Source organism: Uranotaenia lowii, chromosome 3, assembly GCF_029784155.1.
Source record: "Uranotaenia lowii strain MFRU-FL chromosome 3, ASM2978415v1, whole genome shotgun sequence".
NCBI lineage: Eukaryota > Metazoa > Arthropoda > Insecta > Diptera > Culicidae > Uranotaenia > Uranotaenia lowii.
The window spans coordinates 115,937,593-115,963,097 of NC_073693.1; the positions used below are offsets into that span (position 1 = coordinate 115,937,593).

A 25,505-nucleotide genomic window follows, 5' to 3' on the forward strand; every position below is an offset into this window, starting at 1 on the left:
ACAGTCGGACGGAGTAAGTAGTACTGTCATGCGAAATTCAACGCATTGAAAACTGTCACGAAGATATTCCCAAAACTGTCACGAAGCTTAAAAAATTTTCATACCCACGAACAAACTCTCGCATGGGGTAAGACGAGGCCTCGCTGTACATCGCACGACCGCTCCTTTTAAAACTGTCGGGGAAGAAATATTCGGGAAGCTTTCACCGAGGTGCATGTGCGACTTTCGCAAGAATACTGTCGTTCGCAAGTACTTTTCGGAAGCCTGGCCATATGCCTATTTAGAAAGAAAAGCTTATTCATATTCATGACTTGATTGGCATGAGCATTACAGAAAAGTTCAAAGAAAATCTTTATGCACTACATTGATATGAACGCATTCTCTGCTATGCGAATGAGGAACTTATTGAACCATTTGTTAGAGAGAATAACCGGTTGATTTTGAAATAACAAATAATGATGTTTAAATTACTACAGTAGGAGAAAGTGATCCTGTATGTGCCTATTGACTTAAAAGCGCCTATAGCCGTTTCATAAAATGGCTGAAAAAACAACAAATCTATTCAATGCATTTTGAGGGTTATAGATACGCTTTGAAAACAACGAATGAAAGAGTTGCATGAATATACAAACTAATAATTCAAAAAAATCATATATGGTTCAACACGACTCTTGATGTAATACTTTTATCTTTAAAAATTTTCCGTATAGAACCTCAAAACAAAAAAGTTGGGCTTCTCATTCAGTTGAACATTAAAAGTACCTACAGCAAATAAAAGGTCTTTATGAAAAAACAAACGTTTAAAAAAAGACTAACAAAAAAATTAGAAAAGTTATCTATCAAGCTTCTTCAAGACAACAGAATCGATATGAAAATTGAAAAAACAGGCTGAATAAAATGATTTAAAAACTTATTTGTATCCATTACTTTGAATTTTCTACTTGTTTAAATATTAAACATGTTAAATGAAAAAAAAAAACTGTTGAGAAGAAAAAAAACAAGGTTATAAAGTTTTCATTGAAAAATGAAAAGTTTCATTTTTAATAAGCTCAACATCCACTACTTTCTTCAAAACGGGCATAAACGAGTTTCGTGAAGAATTTCATTAGGCCTGCTTTCTTTGTGTATATTCCAAAAAATATTATAAAATTTATCATAAAAGGTGAGTTTTTAGAATTTTCTCATTAAACTTATAAGAAACATAACTACATATATGCAGAATGGGGAACAAATAATATTATATTGGGCACGCCGATACACTTTTCCTTTATATGTCCATAATTTGGAACACATAGGTATGTTAATAATTAGGAACAATTAGTGCCAAATTGAGGACATCGATGTACTTTAAAAATCATATTAGTTTTCGAAATCTAAAACTTAAAATGATTATTTCAAACTTGCACTGAGTGCATAAAAGAATTTTGAAGTTAGTTACCAACAAATTTTATGTCTCACAATTGAAGATTTGGCCTACCCTTATCGAATAAAAAAAAACCCTGACAAAATATAACGAAATTATGAATTTTTTATTGAGCTACAAAAAATTGCTTTATGTTAAATTCTTTATAACTGTTTTTTTTCTTTTGTAGAATCTAAAATAAAGTAGCATTCTTTACAGGTGACAACAAGTCATTTTATAAGCATATTTTTACAACTATATTTGAAAAAATGCTTTCCGAAATTCGAATATTTTGCAGAAATCCTGCTAAATTTCCAAAGAAAAACTGCCTCGTTGTCAGAATATTGAAAGCATTCGGACATAGATTTTACTAACTGCCACACATATTATTTTATAGAATGCGGCTGTATACTTATTTGAACAATAAGGCCCCTCAATTTTGCATAAATTGTAATACATACTGTTTGAAATTTCACAACTATTTTTTACCCTGCGTTTACACGGCTCTGTCGATTGCTTCACCTCAATTGTAATACCTTTTTCTCTACCTATCTTGCACCTACTCTATAAAACAACGATGTTATCTTTTTAAATTGATATTTTTCGGTGAGTGTCGAATTAAATAATATCAATTCAAAAACTGTATTTAGATAAAAAAAAATATTTAAAAAAAAAAGTTTTTTTTATATTTTTTTTATCTAAATACAGTTTTTCTGAAGATGGCTGAAATTATCCAGTAGGCCGAAACGTAAAAGAATTGTTGTTATTTGATTCGACACTCACCGAAAAATATCATAAAATATAATAACACAAAAAAATATTGTAAAACTTGAAATTTATCTCATTGGTATTGCAATTCGAAACTCAAGGTGCTATTTCAAAGGGGTAAATGTTGAAATTAAAGTGTAAAATAATGTTTTAACAAATCAAAATTGAATTCGTTATTTTCATTTCCAACCACAAGGTTGGAATTCGTTATTTTCATTTCCAAACACAAGGTGTAGCGCACAACGGGACAACTAGTATGCCAATAAATTAATTGATTTTTTTACACCCCATTACATATTCAGGTAAACGGTTTCCAAATGTGTCGATTATTATATCCGTTTAGTAAACATTAGTTCGGTGAGCCCTCTTATTATTTTTTACACTTGTTCCGAAACGTAAATAAAACAACAACCCAATTTAATCAATGTATTTATTTTTCTTTATCACTTTTGCAAAATGGTGCCACCGACAACCCACTTTTCTTCATTATTTTAGGACGACCTTATAAACAAACTGACTGCCAATGAATTGTTGTTATGAAAAGTGGCTTATTAAATCACCCAACAATTTAACCATACACATCGTTGTACCGCAGCTGATAGTTGGCAGCGGTTTGCTCCTGGGGCACATAGGTCCGCACCGGATCGATAGGAAGGTAAGCGTTAGTTGGAGTGCAAACGGTTGAAGTGACCGCCGGAAGACGAACTGTGGTGGTGGTGTATTGAACCACTGGGTTCACAACCGTGCTTGTAACAGTTCGGATAGAGGTCTGAACATCTCGGGAGGTTAGCGTAGAGGTAACCTGAACAGTGCGGGTTTCCGGAGGTCTAGTGACGGTTGTGGAGATCACTCGTGTTTCCGGTTGTGGAGGCGGTAGAGAGATAGTTGTCGTTTGGGTGATGGTACGGTACACTGGGGATGGGGTAGCGATTATGGAGGTAGCGGTGCTAGTAACTGGTGGCAGAGTTGTGGTTCGAACTTCTGGTCTAGGAGTGATGGTGATTGTTGCCGGAGGAAGAGTTGTCGTGGAGACTTGAACAACGGGTACGGTTGTAGTTACGACCGCAGTGCTGATACGGGTTTCTGGAGGCTGTGTTCTTGTTTGAACAACGATCTGGGGTGGTATTGTGACAGCTGGTCCGGGAACGGTGATAGTATCGGTTACACGAGTCACAACTGGAACTGTTGTGGTTACGGTGGAAACATCTCTCCTTGTCACCGGTGGTCCTTGAACGGTGGTTGTGATCACGTTTGGTGGAATGGTAACAGCTGGTCCGTTGACAGTTGTCGTGAGTGTTGTGGTTTTGTAGACCGGTGTTGGTTGGATTACCGTCGAAACCCGAGTGGAAACCACCGGAGGACCTTGCACAGTGGTGGTTATCACTTGGGGTGGTGGAGGAGGAGCTTGGACGGTTACAACACGTTCGACGGGAACAACTACGGTCTGATAAACCGGGACCGGTTGGGCAACCGTGGATGTTACGTAAACCTGAGCTGTCGTTGTTTGTACTCTTACAGGTCCATCTCTGTAAACTGTGGTCGTTTGATATGAAGTGGCAACGGTCGTGGAGATGCTGATCGCTGATCCAAATGGACAATCTGGTCTGGCATATTCATAGCCACTGAACTCTTCAGCTCGCGAGCTGATCGCCAGTGCGGCGATTATAAGGACTAAAAATTTCTGAAAAAGAGAAAGTGAATCAAAAAAGTATAATCTTTTGAAGAGAAATGGGTGTTATACTTTGCTGATTTTTCGTTCTTTAAATATGCTGAAATCTGTTTAAATATTATAGAAAAAATATACGAGAAGACAAAATTTAAATTCTTTTAAAAATCTACAGCATTTATAAACATATCCATGGAAGTTTCGTTATTATTATGCAAAACTATGACAGAGAAGTACTCATGACCTAAGGGCACTTCCAATATGTGTTTGTGTTCGTTTTCAAATCAGAAAACTAATGACTGATAACTTTCTTATCTTTCTTATAACATTATAGCTATAGTAATTATTTTTAAACCCCTTTTTTCTTTCTTTACAAAATTATAGAGGTTTAGTCTTATGATTACATATTTACCACTTAACTTCTACGAATAACTTTATCGTTTAGGGAATAATGTATAATTTTTCTTCCTCCGAAAATTGAAAAATCACATGGGTAACAACCCGCCTTTAGATGTGTTTTTTGTTCAATCTTTTCTACCAAAGGCTTATAGTTTTTTTTTTAAGGAAATCGATTTCTTTCCGTTTTCCAGTATTATTTTTCAGTAAATCGTTTACAAAAGTTCTTTTAATTGCGTTAAAATAAAAGATATAAAAATAAGATTCAAAATATAAAGCATTACAATTTTATACTAGAAATTTATCTCTCGATAAAATAGCTATTGATATGTGGGTGATTGAAGTCATGACGTTCCATCGCGTCCCTTTTTATTTTTTTAATTCTGCAAATTTAACATTTACGATTCGTATGCTCTCAATAAGCGATATAACGAAATAAGTAATTATTAAATGCAAAATCTTTAGAAATTACTTCCAAATAAGTTTAATTTATTTTTCCGTAAACAATGAAAAACAAGAACTGCAGAAATGCTGGGAATGCCTGGATTGGGTCCTGACTAGGATTGTTCGATCTTCAGGAAAAGATTGATATCTAAGATCGATTCAGATGGATGGTCGTAGGATCGATCCACCTGAAAAAAATGAGGCTTGAGGATCGATCTCGGATAGATCGATCTTATCCATTTTGTTGAACTGTATTTTATAAAAAGGTTAAAAAGGAACACGAAGTTTTATACCATATATCTTTGGTAGAAATAAACGCTTATAAACACTTTAATTGAGGTCCTCAATATTTTGGAAAATTTCATATGAAAATTCCAAAAAAGCCAATCTAATTTTAAGTATCGAAATCGACTATTTGCCCAACAAACGGCACTCTTTTACATTGAATCGGTAATTAAAATTTGGATCTAAGAAGCTCAGCTCAGTGAAAAAAGGAGTCCAAAAGATTGAATGATTGAATCGAAAATGAACCGATCTAATCGATTTTTTCATGCCAAAAAAAAAAGATCCTCGAAATCAAAAATCTGAGATGAAAAGATCGGTCTGTCATAGATCGATCTAAGATCGATCAATCCTAGTCCTAAACATTCATCATAATTTCATCATACTCTCAAAATGCCAAAAACTAAATAAAAGAATGGGTTTGTGATATAGCTCAGTTGGCAAGTCTGTTGTCTCCTGAGCCAAGAGTAAACATCGAACACAGTTGTACCGGATAAGTTTTTCAATAACGATCCGCCAACTGTAACGTTGATAATCGAAACAAAAAAATAAATAAATAAAAGAATAAAAAAAAATCATCCGAAAAAATTCACTCAAAGGAATAAAAAAATATCTCATATTCAACGGGAATAAAAGACGATGGAGAATAAGAACTTCGATTGCAATTGACGTTGATTGATCTGGTGTACCTTACATATAAAGTGAATCAAATCATACAATTAAAAAAAATATCATTGCTGCTTATTTTTTTATCGTATATTGTCTAAACGGCTTTCTGTAGTTTTCAATACTTTTATGGTTGAAGGTATATCATGAATCCAAAATCAAAATCAAAATATGTTAACAAATCTTTGATTTCAGAATACATGCGAGGGAATGAATTAAAAAAAAGAATAGAATTTTGATTTTAGTATCATAAGTCAGATTTTGAATTCATTAGCCATTATTGAACAATTAGTTATGAAACTTGAAAATGATTACTAGGTATCATGAAATTTATATGTGTGTGATGGTTTTAAATTTGAATATCACAATTCACAATGCCACTAATCATAATTTAAATAATCCATTTTTGAATAACGTTTCCGAACTCGAATAAGTTTCAAGATCCTCAACAATCATATCGTCAAAATTGTTTCCAGGTCATTCACACAATGAATTAGAATTAAAAGGTGTGATCCAGTTTCAGATTTGACAAAAAGAGTTGATTATTCTAATTGCAATTGATTCAGACTCTACATTAAAGAATATTATTACCAACATATATAAGACAACAGCTGAATTTAGACTGATTTCAAATCTATTTAGTATCCTTCATTTAATCAAGGATCAATATTTTGCCTTGATTTTCTTATTTCAGACATACAATGCTTTAGTTAGAAAAGTTGGAGAGGTTGTATATTAGACACAGCCACAAGATTTACGTAGAATTACGACATCTTTTTTTTCTATGGATTTTGCGAGAATTTGATTATAGTTTTATTTCAAATTTGTCATTATTGAATAATATTGCCATTCATATACAATTTCCGAAAGTTTGTATCAACGAGAACTCAAAGGTTCAACAACAAGTAAATTGTTAGTTATTCTTATTCTGGCTCACGCAGATGTGAACTAGCCGGTGTTTGAAAACCTTAACCAATTAACACTGCAATATGTTAACCAAATAGTCAAAAGCTCCAGCGCCACCCCCCTAAGCATTGTTATACTATCGCAAAAGTGATAAAGCCAAGCCCGAGTAAAAATTGTATGTGTTTAGTTCGAAAGTGGTTGGGCAACTAATCGGATTCGCTCAAATTTTTTAGCGCAAAGCAGAATACCGAAAAAAGGCTGGAACACACGTGACGCACAGTATCTACGAACAAAAGCTTGCTTTGATCCGTTGGTTTTTCTCCCGGGTCAATCAAAAGTACACTTATTTGAAAGTTTATGAGTTGTACTTACGAGGTGTTTAGGATCTGTTTGCCTTAACATATACTTTTTGCTCATGATCTATTGAATGATATCAAAAGATATGAAATGTTCATAAGTTGGCTGGGATAAAACTGAACAAAATTTTCATGCTTTGGGAAGGAGATCCCAATCTTTTGGCCGGCAGTGCACGAACGTATACCGGATATAATGAACTAAAGTTGTCATGAAAATATTTGGAAACAAATTCGATTCAATGCTTGAACTCTAAGTTGATTTGTAGTCCTGAGAAGGACAATTTTTGGTTGTCATTTGGCTGACGAACTGACTTAGGAGCAGCAGCAGCAGCTTTCGTAGCCGCTTTGGCTGCTTGTCCTCAGACAGTCAGACAGCGAGTCTCATCAGCTGAATCATGCATCTTGCAGCTTTCATTTTCACCTTTTTACTGCTGACTTTGCTGGGGCCTCGGAGGGAGCTCCCGGTTGCTTGGCGTTTGTTAGGTGAGCGGCAGCTATAGCGCCGGGACTGTAGACACGAACGGCAGCATCACAGAAATTTTAACAAATGAAGCTCGGCAGTTTTATTTATAACTTTCCAAGCTCAATTCCAGCAGCAATTCATTGGTATTAGTGTACCAACACACAGCCGAAACAAAATATTGTTCGGAAAAGATGTCCGTGAAAGAGGCGTTTTTCGTGACGCGAGTATCGTTTGAGAATTTCAATTTGAACCCCTATAGTGTTGCCGTAAGACGTAATTCTACGTCAAAAAAATGTAATTCTACAATCCAAGAAATTCAATTGAAAATAAAATAATATAACAAAAGGGCGTTTAATTTTTTTTAATTAAATTTTTTAATATATTTATAACCTATGTGAAAGACTGCAAAACGATTTGTTTTCAAAAATATCTAAGATTTATTTTGGTTTAAAATTCCATCTAAATTTGTTCAAATTCCTGTATTTCCGTAGAAATGTAAAAAAAACAAAAAGAAAGCTTACCTAACTTTTTTCAGATGTCAAAATTACTCGCAGTCATTGAGAAAGTTGATCTTTTAACCAAAACCTTGCAATGTCTTTGCAACATTTTACAGTTTAAAAAAATGTTCAAATTTTTCAACACTCCCGAATCAGTCAAACAGCTCTTAAATTTATTCCTCAACGTGATTTTTGTGGCCTTATAGTATCAGAAATTGATCATTTTTTCATATTTTTTAAAAATAATTTCTTTAAAAATCGCTTTAAAAATTATTAATATTATGAATTTTAAAAAAAATTATTCATACCCTCCGTGTTGCTATTGTGTTACTTTCCTCAACAAACGATTGATCAATCTTCATTCGTTTCGGATTACAGTGTTCCAAAATCAGTTTTAAGTTCATAGCATTTATAGTAAAAAAACTTCTCAAATATTTGGTATTGAACGATTAATTACAAAATGATAATCTATAAAAAATCGAGAGGAATAACCTTGAACTGATATGAAGAATTTCAAGAACAGAATTCAGGAAGCAAGTTGTTAAAATTTTTCTTCAAATTTTCTTGTTTATAACACAAGTGCATTATTTTAATTTATAAAATGACATTTATAACAAGAGATTCCTTAATGGGCTCAAATAAATTTATTTCATCTTCCTGGTATATAATACGAAAATAATCTTTTATCAACATTTTCTCGCATGGAAAAAAGTTTAAATAGGAAGTGGGAAATATGTTTAAAAATTATCTTTTATTCTGAAATATTTTTCAATGATATCAAATTGAAGGAAATCGGGCAGTGAGCAGCATCCTGCTTCTCTCCATCACTCTTTCAGAATGAACGTTTATTCACTAGATATTTAAGTGATTTCCCCCATTTAATTCAATACCATTTGACATTTTTGTTTTGACTTATTTTCTTTAAAAGTTATAGAACAAAAGAAAAAAGTGGTCCGAAACACATCCCCTGGGTTGTAAAGTTCATCATGAAAAATCTTTAAAAAGTTTCGAAAGTGCTCATATGCGAGTTATGAAAGAAAAAAAGCAAATACATGTTGTAGTGATCAGACGTCCTTTCTCCAGACATTTTCTTTCTTTTAAATTTTACGAGCTGCACAGAATTGAAAAGCACACTTCATACATTCAAACTAACTCAAATACGATGCCCCTGAAACCAATTGAACACACTCAAAATTTTTGGCATCGAAGACAACAGCTTATCCGTTTGATACGAACCTTTTGCATGTGCGTGCACACTTACAGAATTTCGGTCACCTTAGATATTCCATTGTGCAATTAAATCTTAACCAATCCAGATCTCTACACATTTGTTCCCATTTTGCGTCAAAAACGACAACTCTTGAATATGTTGATTTGTTGTCGTTCAAATGTACATCTTAATCGTCCTAGTTAATTGATTATTGTGACGAGTTTTGCAATAGGCATTGGTACAAGTCGGTCACTTCTTATCAAGTAATATTGGTTTACCCAAAATCTACATAGGTGAATGTATCAAAGCAAGCGTGCTTTAAGTTAAAGGCAGTAAATAGATGTGGAGAATTAAGTCAGATTATTTTGTTACAAAAGGTTGTCGAGCAAAACTCTTCAGCAAAACACTCTAAAGTTTGGTTGATCTCGGAGCTATTATTTCCAAGAATTTTTCGTCTGAGATCTTGACTCAATAATATTAAATTATTGCCTTAAAAGAGTCATGTTGAAACGTATTCCTTATCAACTGCTGAAGCACGGAAATCTTTCAAAACCACGTCCACCCTTGTATTCTTTATGAAAAATTGTTCTTTTATTCTATCACTTTCTTTAGCTGCCCGCTGGAAATAGCTCAATCTTCATTATCATAACGAACAATCACTTTGTATGAATAGCCGAGACTTTTTGATGTTGTTGACTAATTTCGACGTTGATGACTTTGAGGTCCCTTTCTTTACGACACCTCTCCCATGGTGTTTGGTGGTTTAGTTGCCGTACGGATAGATGTCGTTGTATCGAAGCTGGTAATCCTCGTACTGCTGCTGTTGCTGCCCAAACTGTTGTGGTCCCGTGTAAGCTCGGCTTGCTTCGATTGGTAGGTAGGCATTGGTCGGAGTGCATACGGTGGCAATGACCGGAGGTGGCTGAATGGTTGTGGTGGCCGTCTGGTAAACCGGTTTAGCAATGGTGCTGGTTACGATACGTGTCTGGGTCTGCACGTCCCGTTGGGTCAAGGTCGTGGTAACGGGGACGGTGCGAGTCACCGGAGGTTGAGTCACGGTGCTAGTAATGAACTTGGTCACTGGTGGTGGTGGTGGTGCACTGATTGTGGTGGCTTGAACCACAGTACTGTAAACTGGGGTGGGCGTGGCGATTGTCGAAGTCGTCGTCACAGTGACTGGTGGCAGTGTTGTCGTACGAATTTCGGTTCGGACAGCGAGAGTTGTAGTCTTTGGTGGAACAGTTTGTGTCACGAACTGGACAACTGGAGTGGTCTTTGTTTGAACGTTAGTTTGCGTTCGAGTAACTGGAGGCTGCGTTCTGATCACGGTAGTTGTCTGAGGGGGAAGTGTCACAGTTGGTCCAGGAATGGAAACATATTCGGTGGCACGGGACACAACAGCATTCGTTCGGGTTACGGTTGTGACGTCCTTCCTGGTTACAGTTTGTCCAGGAGCCGTTACTGTGACTACTCTCGGGGTAAGAGTAACTGGTGGTGGATTTCTGACTTCAGTGCTTGTTACAGTCGTGTAGACTGGAGTTGGCTGAATGACGGTTGTTGTTCGAGTTGTAGCAATAACTTGACCAGGCAAGGTTGTTGTGACAATCTGCGGACGAGGCGGAGGAGCCTGGACAGTCACAGTTCGTTCAACCAATTTGGTGACTGTTGAGATAACAGGAACGGGCTGAGGGATTGCAGTCGTTACAACCAGAGATGAAGTCACAGTTTGCGTTCTTGGTGGTTGTTCTCGAACAACGGTGCTTGTTTTGTACGTTGTTGAGTACTCGGTGACCACACTTATCGAAGATTGGAAGGGGCAGCTTGGTTTTGGGTATTCATATCCATCAAACTCTGCTCGTGCGGAGGATGCCAAGATGGCAAGTGTTAGCAAAAACAGTTTCTGGAACAAAAGAGAGATAAGAAACAAATTACATACTTGTTTAAATCAATAGCAACTACAACCATTTGCTTCGTGTAATAACTTGAACTCAATTATTTTTATTTGACCAGAATTTGTTTCTGCAAGCTTGTCTACGTCAATGGGCAAATGATGTACCATTGCAAAAACAATTGGGAAAATAGTTCAGAGCAAAAGTAACTCTAAAACGTTATGTTTTCAGTGAAGACATTGGAATTATTTTGTTTTGATATACTTAGAAAGTATTTTTTAATAACAACCAATTTATTCAAGTTAAAACACTTCGCAATAGTTAAGAGTTGCCATCAACTTGCACAAGGATGTAGAAAGCTTCTTGGGGAAAACAAAACTGATTTGTTCTAAAACCTTTTTTGCCTTTCTTTCAGAAAGGTATAGTTATCGGTCGATTTGGGAGATGATTAATTATGGATCTTAGATATACCTTTATAGGTACCTATCGAATCAGCTCGTCGAGTTCAGACGATGTCTGTGTATTTGTGTGTATTGGTGTGATTTTTTGTAAACTTTTTTGCATGTTTTTTGCGAAACTGGGCAGTACAATAAAAATGATTTTTATCTTAAAAAATTTGTTTTTTTTTCTTCTTCGGTCTATAAAAGAAAGAAAAAATAACAAAATAGTTTGAAAATTAAATTTTCATAGTAATTATCATCAAATCATCACTCCAAAAAACGTGTCAAATGGCCTTGCTAGCCACAACCAGCAATCACTAAAATCAAGATTATCGTATATATGACGTCAAATTATACGTGACGTCATAGATACGCGCTTGCTAGCTAAAACTATGATCCTGTCGATGTGTGGAAGGGAGAACAAATAGGCTTCACTCCCACTCAGGTTTGATGTCATCGTGACAGAAACCGTGTGGGAGGAAGACGACAGTTCAAATTTTCCCGGCCAATGGTTTTATTTTTTTCATTTTAATGGTTCAGATTGAAACCGAACCATTTCAAAAAATTTCGGAACCGAAGCTCCGAAATATTAAACTTAAAATTGGTTTTCACCAAGGAATACGACCCCAAAGTAATGAAGTCGTTGATGAGTAGGTCATGCCCACACTGCATGGTACGAAAGCGATAGTAACTTCGGCCAACATTATATTCAGAAACAGATTGCTCTGAGAAGGGGAAAACAACACGGGTACGCGGACGATGTATGCACATCCTCTCATCTTCTCACGTGCCGTTCGTGCTCAGGAAGCTTCTTCCTAGGCACGAACGACAGGAGAGAATTTCGCCCGTGGAAGCAAATCTAATTAGACAAATGCTACTCAATCCTCTCGAGCTTTAAGCTCTCGGGCAAATTCCCTTTTCGTTCCCTTTTCTCTTCAGATCTAACGTTGCGCAATGAAAGCTTTTCGTTCGCATAGAAAAACCTGTGCAATTGTTGCGTTTTGTTGTTGGGGTTGGTGTCTGACGAAAACGGCTTGGGAGTCAATCCAAACAGTGGCGCCACCAAGTCCTCCATAGTAGTGTTTGAAGCATTTCGGATTTTTTTTTTTGGAAAAGGCACATAAATACGAATTAACCATTTTAGCCAGGCTGGCCAAGAACAAATTTAACTAAATTGACAAAATTAACAAAACTGACAAAATTGACAAGATTGACAAAATCGCCAAAACTGAAAAAGTTGACAAAATTGATGAGATTGACAAAATTGACAAGATTAACAAAATTGACAAAATCGACAAAATGACAAAATTGCCCGAATTGACAAAACTGACAAACTTCACCAAATTGACAAAACTGACAAAATTGACAATATCGACAATTTCGACAAAATCGACAATATTGACACAATTGACAAAATTGACAACATTCACAAGATTGACTTAATTGACAAACTTACAAAATTGACAAGATTGAAAAAAGTGATAAAATTAACAAAATTGACAAAATTGACCAATATGTGAAAACTGACAACATTCACCAATTTGACAAAAAAGACAAGATTTACAAAATTGACCGAATTAGCAAAACTGACAAAATTCACCAAATTGACAAAACTGTCAAGATTGACAAAATTCACAGAATAGACAAAACTAACAAGATTGACAAGACTGACAAAATTGACAAGATTGACTATTTCGACAAAATCGACAATATTGACACAATTGACAAAATTTACAAAACTGACAGAATTGACAAAATTGACATGATTGGCAAAATTGCCAATATTGACAAAATTGACAAGTTTGTCAAAATTGAGAAGATTGACAAAATTGACCAAATTGACAAAATTTAGAAAATTGTAAACATTGACAAGATTGGCAAAATTGACAAATCTGAACAAATTTGAAGAAATTGTTAAAATTGACAAAAATGACAAAATTGATTAAATCGACAAAATCGTCAAAATTTACAGAAATCGCAAAATCACAATATTGATTGAATCGACGAAATTGAAAAATTTGACCAAATTGACAAAACTGACAAAATTGACAAAATTGACAAGATTGACAAAATAGACCAAATTGACAAATTTTACAAAATTATTATAATTGACAAAATTTATCAAATTGAAAAATTTGACAAAATTTACAGAATTGACAAAATTGACAAGATTGAACAAATTGACAAAACTGAATCAAATAAACAAAAATTACAAAACTTATAAAATCGACAAAATTATCAAAACTAGCAAAATCCATAAAATTGACAATATTGATTAAATCGACAAAATTGGCAAATTTGACATTTTTGACAAATTTGACAAATTTTATCTCCTATAGTTTTTTTTTCATCCCCTATAGTTTATTCCGTTTGAGAGCTTCATTTAACGAAAATCATTTACAAAAGTGATTTTTGTTAACATTCTACCGTTATGGATTAAAACACGCAAAACAAATATGTTTTGAATCTGAAAGAAAGGCTCAAATCCACTGTTAAGTGTATTAAATCGGGTTTTTTTTTTGAAGATGCAGCATTTTTGTCACAACAAAAAATGTTAATAATCAGTTTCGATAGAAAAACGGCGAGTCATACATTAGTTATTAATTTAAAACAAACAGTGTATGGTTTGAAGATGGTTATTAAAAGGTTGCTGTTTCTTTCCAGCAAGCTGAAAGTTACCGTTAAACGGGGCATCATGCGACAGCAGGGTTAGATCGTTAGATGAAACATTCGTATACCACAAAACTCATCCAATTTTCATTTTATTACAATGTATTGAACTTATCATTTAGTGAAAACGAAATTAGGAAAAGATAAAAATATAAGATAAACGTATATAAGCTTCCTTAAGGGGGGGGTAGGGTCTAACGGGTATAAAAAAAACACCATTTTCACGATTTTTTTCTAGAGCTATCGTTCAAACAAATGTATTCAAATTTTTTGCATTATACAAAGCATTGTTAAAAGAACATTTAGTAATTTTTTCGTAGAAAAATATTGAAAAATGAGCCGGTGACGGAGCATTTTCGAGGATGCCTTTTAGAAAACAGGATTTGCGGTGGACACTGTATCTCAGCACAGAATCATCTGAAGTCAAAAAATCAGAGCAAAATATTTTTAATAGATGTTTTTCTGGACCCCAACGTTTTTATTTAACTTTAAAATATTTTTATGAAATTTTTGTGGCTGTTTGAAGTTAAAACTACGATTTTTCACTTAAAAATCCGCCATTTTTCACCTCTAAAATCTCCCCAAAGTAAAAAAAATCAAAAAAGAAAAACGTTGGGGTCTGGTATTTTATATGTAGAAAATATGTTCCAAATTTGAAAAGAATCGGATAAGTAGTTTTCAAATGGCGATGTCCACGGACTTTAAAAATGTGCTTTCGAGAAAAACGCGTTTGAAGTTTCTGCTCTTGCTTTCTTGCAGTATTAGATAGGAGGAGATAAAGGCCTATAACTTCTACAGTTTTGCATCAATTGACTTGAAAATTTGACACAACATTCTTGAAATGTTTTACAATAAGAAAATAAAAAAATAAAAAAATCGATTTTTTGAAAGTGTTAGACCCTACCCCCCCCCCCCTTAAAAAATGGTGGGTATAAAATAGGGTTGCCAGATTTTTTTCGGAAGTATGCGGACCGGACAAATCCGTGGAATTTTATCAAAAAACCTGAAAAAAATCCGGATATTTTATTTCAAAATGTTCAACCCTAAATCCAGGCACTATTCGGGAAAATTTGGTCTAAAACCAGTTTTTTCAGTAAAAATCAAGAAAAATACACTTGAAATATTTATTTTTTTTTTTTCATCATAAGCAGATTTTTGATTGTATTTCAATTCACACCAGTCACAAGTTATAAGTCATGATATTTGAATAAAACTTGCCATTAAAAATTTCATTTTGGGCATAAAAACTTTGAAAAAGCTAACAAAACTTACAAAACTTACATGACCTAACATGGTCAATTTGTTATAATGATAAATAAAAAGCTTTCAAAATTTCAAAAAGTCAATGACTCATTTTTATTTATATTTAATGTAAACCCGAGCAAAACTGGGTAAAATCAGCTAGTTCAAAATAAAGCTTGTTGCAACTTGCTCCATTTTCTAAAAAGATTAAAAATCGCATGTTTTTGTAAATCTATACATATAAAAATGAATTTCTGTCTGTCTGTCTGTCTGTCTGTCTGTCTGTCTGTCTGTCTGTCTGTCTTTCTGTCTGTTCCCTATAGACTCAGAAACTACTGAACCGATTTTCGTGAAACTTGGCAGGTGGGGGTATTGAAGGCCGGGGAAGGTTCCTATTATGGTTTGGGACCCCTCCCCCTAACAGGAAGGGGGGGAGGGGCTTCCCAAACAAAAGACAATTTTTTGCATAACTCGAGAACCAATCAAACAAATGGTATCAAATTTGGCATGGGGTGGTATTTGGGAACGGGGAATATTTCAATGAACATAAGGTACCCCTCCCTCCTCTTAGTGGGGTGATAGGAAGGGAGGAGGGGGGCTACCTTACAATTTTTCATATAACTCGAAAACTATTCAAGATATTGGAACCAAATTTGGCATGGGAAGGTATTTTGATACGCAAAATATGTCAATGATTATTTGAGACCCCTCCCTCTTTACAGTTGAAAGGGGGAGGGACCTCTTCATATATTTTTACATACCTCAAAAATTTATAAAGCAAATGGAACCAAATTTGGCATGGGAAGGTTTTTGGATACGAAAACTATTTCTATGATTATTTGAGACCCCTCCCTATTTCCAGTAGGGAGATGTAAAGGGGAGAGGGGCCCTCTTTTTAATTTTTTACATAACTCAAAAACTAATCAAGCAAATGGAACCAAATTTGGCATGGGCGGATATTTGGGAACGTGACATGTTCTAATAATTGTTTGAGACCCCTTCCTTCTCCAAGCGGGGAGAATAGAAAGAGGGAGGGAAGTTTCATACAATTTTTATTGCGTAGCATAAAAACTACAACAACAAATGGAACCAAATTTGGCATGGAATGATATTTGGGTACGAGAAATGCTTCTATGAATATTTCGTATACCTCACTCCTTCGAAAAGGTGGATGAAAAAGGGGAGAAGAGGCCTCCTTTACAATTTTCAGTATAACTGGAGAGCTGATCGAGCAAATTGAACCATATTTGGCATGTGAGGGTATTTGGATACGAGAAATGTTTCTATTATAAATAGAAGCCCCGCCTTTTTTCAACGGAAAGATATAAAGGGGGAAAGGGGGCTTCCATACATTTTTTTTGCATAACTCGAGAATTAATAGAGCAAATGAAATAAAATTTGGTATCAAAAAGTATTTGAGAACAAAAAATACTTTTATGAATATTAAGTTCTCAGCCCTCCATTCAATGGGGAGAACGGAAGGCGGATGGTACTTCCTTTCAAGTTTATGCATAACTCAAGAATTTACTATGCAAATAAAACCAAATTTGCCAGGGGTTGGTATTTTAATACGAGAAACTTTTTGATGTCAAACAATTAGTTTCTTGCAGTGGGATGATAGAATTGGGAATAAAGGAAGGGAAGAGAAAAGCTTACACTTAACTTTTTTTTCCAAGAAATGGACTAAACTTAACATGGAAAACCATTTTGGTATGATTCTATGATTATCTGACACACCATCCTGCTTTCAGTGAGTTAGTACATAGAAGGAGGGAGGTGAGCCATATACAATTTTGTTAGCATTAGTTCTCAATTTATGCAAACGAAGCCAACAAATGGAAACAAATATGGCATGGAAAGGTACTTGGTTACGAGATATGTTTCTACGATTGTTATAGACCATCTAGCTTTACAGTGTAGAGAGGAGAAGAAAAGAGGGGGTTCCATATAAATTTTGTTGTAAAGCTTAAAAACTTATCAACCAATGTATATTTGATACAAGAAGATTTTTGGGAATGAATAAAATGGGTATGATATGATTATTAAATATCACCCACCATTCAGCAGGGTTGGAAGGGAAGGACAGGGGGGGGCTCTCTTATCAGTTTTTTTAGCATAAATCCAGAATATATCAAGCAAAAACAACCATATTTTATCAGTTGGATTGTTTGCGTACGATTTATTTGAGACCCTCCTTTTTAAGAGCGAAGCTTAAAGAAACAGATTAAAATTATCAGATCTTTAACCCAAATTTATAGATCAAGATTCAGAATATTAGTTTAAGTTATTTTTGGATTGCAATCCGATACTCCAGCTGCAGCTCTCATTTTATAGCGGTTGCTTATGAACTATGTTATAATTTGATTTAAAATAATGCGAACAAAGCAATAAAAATTTTAGTGAATTTTGAAAATATCATTCGATTTTGAAAGGTGTAGCAAAGCCCTCCGGGTCAGCTAGTTTTAAAATAAATGGTGAAACTAACAATTTTTCTGACTGCGTCAACCCTAAAACTTGTGACCATTTTAGCTTTATTATGGTCAGCACAAATTCGTTAGAGCTATTGCTTAAATCTGACTATTTGGTCTACATGACTAATTTTTTAAACTTCGATCAAAACATTATGCCGTAAAATTAGGATCACCAAAGCTAAAAGCTTTTGTTAAACATCTAAGCACTTTTTGTTATTTCGATTCCGTGAGATCTCCGAGTTTTTTTTTTCAGCAACCATGATGGTAATAATAATTGCATTATTGAGATATGATCTGGTAAAATTAATATATAAAAAATATATGATTATGAGCATCTGTTGTACTGCCAGTCAAGATTTTAGTTAAAATGTGTATGAAATAGTATCTCAAAATAAATGCGACTCTTCAAACCTATAGAATTAAGAAATTTTAATGAAATATTCATTGTAATGGGAAAAACTTTATAAAAAATTTTTCGTGAAAAACATTATTCAATAAATATAACTTTAAAACATGACATAATGATATCGCAAACATAATGGAATATTGAATGGAAATATTTTGAAATACTTAAGATGGTGTATCCATCAACATGGCGTCATTTTGTGCCCTTCGATTTTGCAACCAACATGGCATTAGTCAATTCAATGCTTAATAGCTTTATTATGGTCAGATAAATGGCTTATTAGTTTAGTAACCGTTTATAAGAGCTAAAATTTTACGTTTCTCTTGTAAGCAAACCAATAACACGCGTAGGATGAGTTCCTCATTTTTCAATTCTTAATCATTGGTACAGTAAATGAGGACAGATTTTTTAAATGAAATAAATAAGGGATTGGTTGTGAATTTCCGGTGGAATGATACTTGATAGTTGATGATAGTTGAAATTGAATTTTCGCCTAACTTTAAAATGTTCTAAAGGGATTAATATCGCATGAAACCCCCACATTATGGATATCTGGTGAAAGGGCTTAACGAGTAGAAGTCGAATTTCGTTATCCTACGCCATCTTGAAATCCAAAATTATTTTCTTGAAAATGTTGTAAATGGCTGAAAATCGCATGAAACCCCCGAAATATGGTTTTTGAGTCAATACCCATATTGTGGATGTTTCATGAGATAGTCAATCATTTAAAGCATTCAAAAAAAAATGCGAAGCCGCCATCTTGGATTATTGATTCCGCCAAGAAACAAATTTTTTCTCCTACTAGTTGGGCTCTTTCACTAATAATTGTAGAGATATTCATAGTATTTCCGGTGATTTGAAGTATTTGAAGATTTTTAAATATTTTTTTTTTTAACTCAAATACAACACACATGGTTTATCTAAAATGTGTAAAATTGTAAACTCCAAATATGTGCAATCTAGCCTGAGCGTGTCCTGTTTTGACATCTTGATCGAGAACAGTCACCATAATATATCATGGCTTTAAAACCAATCACTACGTGCCTTTATAAAACATGCAAAAAAGGCTTAAAACACACCAGTTTATGTTTTAGGCTGGAACAAATATCAGCTTCCAAAAAACCCGAAGGGGGAGGGATAAAGAAAGTTTGAGATATTTTATGAAAATTTCGAAAAATTCATCCAATATTCGAAAGATTACAAGAGCAAAAAACAAATTGTGGAAGGTGGGAGTTTCATCACCTTTTCTATTCCTTTTTTCAAATTATAGGTTTTGTGCAATGATAAGTATGCATTTTGGTTGCATATATGCTTTCGCGCAATTTATTCCAATTTATAAGTTTTTTGCATTATTTTTACTATCCCCCCTCGTGATGTTACAACTTCGAGAGACAAAAGAAGGATTTGAAATTTTTTCCAGCCTTATTGGAGTTTTAATAGAGCATTCCCAACTTTTTCTAAACAACTTAAAGTAAAGCTTTTTAGGCGGTCACATTTTTTTCCGCGGTCGCGTTTTACTTCGTGATTTCTTTAAATTTATATTTCCTTTACCATTTTTCAATAAGTAAAACAGCGGTAAAGTCTTTTATATATGTCATTCAATTCATAGATATTAAGTGGGTTATAAATTTGAAACCTTAAATGGAGTGAAATAAATGCTTTTCGTAATGGTTTGTGAAGTTGTTGAAAGTGGCCGAATCAAAGTGGCTGGTACTACGCTTTCCGGACCGGTCCAGGACCATTCTTAGAAGACATCCAGAAACTCTTGACTGATTCGGAACAATAAGATAAGTATCTGTTTTTATTTGGTGAATGAATTTATTCAAGATGTGTCAGAAGTTCGGTTTCCACGACCGAGGAATTTTGGTTTTTTTTTTCCAGCAGGTGGTCGTAACAGCCATCGATTGCTTTGATCTTAAAAATGCTCAATGCAGAAATCCGAAATACATAGTTAAGCATTTAAGAGTTTAAACTTATCATAATTTCACACCACCTTTTTTAATGATAACAATTTTCATTTTAATTTCTTTTGTGAGGACTGCGTGCGCTTGAGTGTGCTCACTGTATTGATTGCTGTTATTGTTAGTAAAATAATGCGTTACTGAACGACAGTCTTCTAGCAGTTATAAAATAAGCATTTAAGTTGCTTCATAAACTATGCATTGAAATTTAAATAATTTTGATAAGTATGTGTGAACAACTCAAATGTAATATTCTATATTCTAAATATTATTGCGGTGAGTATAATGTTTGGTAAGTATCGTAAGTTCCTAATTCCTTAATAGCATTTAATGAATCAATATTCCATATACACTCTCCCAAATAACATAAATTCATATTTAGGTCTTTCCATATTCAAAATATTATATGAAGCGTTTGGTAGGGATCTCCACGCTTCATTCCGCCCCTGTATCCTGTATCTTTCGCGGTTTTTATCACATGGTTGGCCTGGCCGTAGTAATATCTGCAATGCATAGGAATATGTAACAGGTAATACACTGAAAAGAAAAATGATAGACGCAAGTCTCTCATTTTCCAGGATGCCTACATGTTTTGGCCATGTTGATGTAAGAAGAAGAAGAAGAAGAAGAAGAAGAAGAAGGCAACTTAAAGTAAAGCTTTTTAGCGTTATCAGAACTACCTGAAAAAAATCGTTGAATCAAGAATATAAGCATTTTTCATGACCATAAAAAAGGTATTAAAGCTAGCTGCATATAAAATGTCATAAATAATAAAACCATAAAAAAAACTTTCAAATGCTAATTGGCTTAATCTGTGCTACTTGGGTTTTGACGTAAAATCGGTATGATTCTCAGAGGGGGATTGAGGCAGCAAAAAAGTCAAAAGCTGAACTTTATCGGATCGCTTTTTTTATTTTTACTAGTTAATAATTTAAAATTTGATAAAGATATCCCCAATTTTTGAACTCATCATTTTAGATACTAAACGTACCACAGCCATCAAACTTTGAAAAATTGAAAATTCCTTAAGATGAAGAAAAAAATTTAAATTGCATCCATATCTATGGAAAACTTTTTTTTTTTTATTTAAGTACATCATATGAAAGCTTATATTAAAAGGTTACATTTGAACCGTTTTAAATTTTTACACACAAAATTAATCTATGATAAAAATGAGTGAAAAAACAATTTTTCAGAAGTCAAAAACTTTAAACCCTTGTCAAAAAAAGCCCCGCATTGCCCCATAGAGGAGAATGAGGATACTTGATCTCTGGGGATACTTGATTTCTTAGCTATATCTTAGCTATAACTGGTATGACTTACAAGGATCAAATGTTCTAGAAAAATATGCCAAATGGAGCAAAACAACTATGCTCTACGCTCAATAAATTATAGCTTCAAAAATATTTGAATTATTGAACTTTATTTGAAAAATTTCTCTAAATAAGACTTGAAGATCTTTTAATCACTTTAAAATGTATCTGATATGAAAAAAATATAACAAAAATGTATCATAGCGTGATCATAGCTGATAACGAGCTTACTGCTTTTTTTTTATCTAATAACTGATATTTATTCAATAATCGTCTGCTAAAAATGCTAAGAAAATTGATCTTCTCTAAAGTTTAGAAAATCGCGCCTTAAAGCTAGGATTGAGAAATCGTTTTAGAATTTCCTTCTTCTGACATTTATAAATAATGAGATGAGAACAATACATAACCAAAATAGTCAATTGACTTTCTATTTTGAAATTTTGTTTGAGTTTTTCTTAGGACTAGGGTCCCCGGAATGAAGGATCAAGTCTCCCTCAATAAAGGATCAAGTCCCCCTAACTTAAAAAATATCGCAATTTTATTATTTCCTCGAAAATGCTTCTAGTTTTTCTACGGGTGCATGTAGGTATCGTTCCAACTTTTAAAGCAAAGAAACTTATATAATCAAAAGAATACTTGTAGACTTAACAGAACTCCTCTTTCACTTTTTCCGTTTCCGATGGGTTATGAATTTCTTCCAGAAGGGCCTTAACTTTCATTAGCAGAAACCGATCGTGAAGACGATTTTCCAAAGGACCTACAAGATTTTCTAAAGAGTGAATAACTTCTATTAGTGGATTATGTTTGCGCTGAACCGAGGCCATACTACTATGAAAAGCATTCATTAAAGAATGCGTAAACAAAATTTTCACAGCGCCAATAAATTCATCGAAATAATAAAAACTCAAAGTAAAAAAAAATCGATAAACACCGATACTAAATCGTCATTAAACCAACAGCATGTTAGGGACCGTTCACTTATTACGTAAGCACGATTTTGGAAATTTAAAGATGGTAATGTCTATCATTGAAAAAACTGTCTCAAAATTCATTATTTAAAGCGCCTTTTATTGATTTCTAAAGATTTTTTTCTGGATGAAGTCATTTTCGAAATATGATGGATTCAAATCGTGGTGTAACAACGCGTTATTTTCCTTGTTGTTTCTAAAAATTTCTTTATTAAAATGATTGTTAGCGTTAGATGGAAAGCGTAAAGCGACGATCTTTTTTGATAATGAGATTAAGTGTTTTTGATGGCAACCTCCAATTTTTTTTTATTAATTCAAAGACTTTTAAAAAGAAATAACATCATAACATCAAAATTAACCAACAAATGGGTAGTGAATAAAAAACCTGAGTAATATGGCTGTGGCTGTGATGAATTTTTAATATAATATTTCTTACATAAGATTTTTGGAAACCCCCCCTACCCCCTTGTAACAGATCGTAAGCAAATGTTTAACCCCACCCACCAACCCCCCCCCCCCCCCCCCCCCTATGTGCTTACGTATCCTTGCAACTCTTTTCGTTTAACTTAACTGCATTCCCTAATTAATTTTATTTTTCTTTTTAACTTGACCCGTCAAAATCTTTTGAACAATATATGCCAGGAGCACTACGTTTTCCGTGACCAAAATTCGATCTCATGACCGATGGCTAAAAAGACTTGAACGCTATCCTCTAGGCCACAGTCGGCGGCTTTAGTTAAAATTTTGGATGAAAAACATCATACTTGCATGGATTTTGACACTCATGACAAATTTTTAAAAGAATTATAAAAGTTTATGATTTTGGGAAAAACTTATACTTTTTGTTTCACATGTTATACCAAAGCATGGGAATAATTTAATACATACACAGTAAACGAAAATTACCGAGTTCGGACGGGAGGTTGATACCTTTCAGGAAACTTATTTATAGTTCATGATCTTATTTGCAAGTTTCTATGAGAGTTTTCAACACAGGTTTCGCCGTTATTGAAAGATTTGCAACATATTTGAAAAATTTGAAAAACACTTAAATTTTTGATCTGAATATTTAAAATACTTTCACTCCCCGCCAGCTCTATCAGCAGAAAAATAGCTGAAATTTTACTGTGTTTAGTTACTTGTAGATTATTTGCGTAAGGATGACAAAAATGTTAGGAATGTCCAATATTCGTTCTGAATTATGCCCCAATTAAAAATTCACACCTTTGTTGATTTGTTAGTACTGAAATAAAGTTATGGTGATGTCAAGTCTAAAAATGGAACATCAAATTCGAAAGTCTCCTATATTTATTTGGACCCTTTACAAATTTTCCGGGTGTATCATTTATTTTCATTTATTTTAAGAAAAATAGGTAGTTATTTCCTTTTAAACTTTGGCTTGGATAGTAAAAAATCGTGATTTTCATATTATTCATATTTGTCAAAACGCAAGCTACTAATTTAGCTGTCTGATTTACTTCTGATGAGGAGATACATTTTCAAAAAATGTTGAAAATTTTATCAGAAATTTTTTTTTTGCAAAAAGCGGTATGGTGGGATTCAGAAATTATAAGAGTTCATTGTGTGCACAGGAGTATTCTTAATTTTTCGGCATTTTAGGACTAAAGTAGGCTCTAGGTCCGAAGTAGGATCACTCACCCTACTTAATATAATACATTCATGGAATCATCAAACTCAAATTTACGGATGTTAAATTTACTTTAACATTGCAAAATCAAAATTCACAAAATTTAACTGTATAACTATCAAAAAGACGATATCGACGCTTTTATTATTTCCACTGATTTCTTTACCTGTGCCTTGTGTTAACACATTAAGAATTGCGATAAAATCTAAGCAGGGAAACACTGTAATTCAAAAAGTATGTATATCTCAGAAACTTCCGAACCAAATTGTACTAATTTAGCATCTTTGGGTTACCAACCAAAAGTGCTGTGTTTATTTTAGTTTCATTATTATATTTCTAGAAATTTAGTTAAGTACAGTGCACTAACGCCGAGCGAAAGAACAAGAAATCTCGTTATTGGTCCGTAATGTGTTAAGGTGATGATCCAAAAATTGTTTTTTTCACGAAGACATTTTAACTGCTTCATTCACCAGTAATTGAATTCAGTAGCACATATTTCAAAAAAATTTTCACAGTCTTTTGAATCGCTAAACATCACAAACTTCGTTGAAATAATTTTTCGAGTTATTTCAACTGTCCCATTTGAACCTTTTTAACATGTTCACACAGATTTACATAAACATATATTTGAATATAATCTTCTTCAGTTGAGCGCTCTTCTGACCAGACTCGATCTATTTCCTTGGGTCAGCAAAATGCAGAATCAGTTTGCAGTATCCATTTTTGTAATGATATCAGCATATAAGATCAACCAACAAGTACACATGTTTCAGCATATTTTTTATACTACAATTCACTCACCATTTTGCAAACACACTATATTTCAACAGTCTTTAATCGCCAATCACTAGAATCGTTCTGTTCAACTGACACCAACAGCGGGTGCTTTTTCACGGATCACACTTTTCCTTTTCTTGAGCAAAAAGTCTAGAAACAGATCACTACGGTCGGACCCGATATCCTTCAGGTGCGCCGATGAGTCGTGGATGATGTCGCGGTTGTTCTGATTGCGGTTGACGGCGTCGGCGTCGGCGTTCTTGCCATCGATACGCCAGAGACTAACTTTCAAATCTATACTAAAACTCCCCAAAGTGGTGCGGTCTTATTTATATCTAATCGTTCTAGAAGCTTAAGCCACCAGACGGAGATGCCAACCGATTCAGATCATCAACCGAAATTTTGGGCAATAAACTGATCCAGTTTGCTTAGCAGTGCCAAACGAACCTGCCTCGGATATTCTAAGACCGTCAATCTCTATTGACATCGCGATATGCAAATGTGCTCGAACGTCGTCGAGCGATAACAATTCATTCCGGAGTAAGACTTGAGGAGGAGTTCTTGAGGCGTCAGTAGCCGCTCATGACCATTAATCAGCTGGGCATTGTTACAATATCGACAAGATAACAGCTCTGGTTCATGTTCATTGCCACCAAGAATAGTA

The 25,505-nt window shown here is 34.1% G+C and overlaps 1 protein-coding gene across 2 annotated transcripts; it reads right to left on the minus strand.

Moving 5' to 3' along the window:
* Positions 1-2,617: 2,617 nt before the first annotated feature.
* On the minus strand, positions 2,618-25,122 carry LOC129754744 (mucin-2-like). Of its 2 annotated transcripts, none has more exons than XM_055750962.1 (2): positions 24,866-25,122; positions 2,618-3,851 (listed from the first exon to the last, which is right to left on the minus strand). In XM_055750962.1, exons 1-2 carry the CDS (start codon positions 24,866-24,868, stop codon positions 2,739-2,741), a joined length of 1,116 nt encoding a protein of 371 aa, XP_055606937.1. In that variant the 5' UTR covers positions 24,869-25,122; the 3' UTR covers positions 2,618-2,738. The 2 variants fall into 2 exon arrangements, with proteins under 2 accessions (XP_055606937.1, XP_055606936.1); XM_055750961.1 differs by lacking the exon at positions 2,618-3,851 and adding an exon at positions 9,632-10,956.
* Positions 25,123-25,505: the final 383 nt, after the last annotated feature.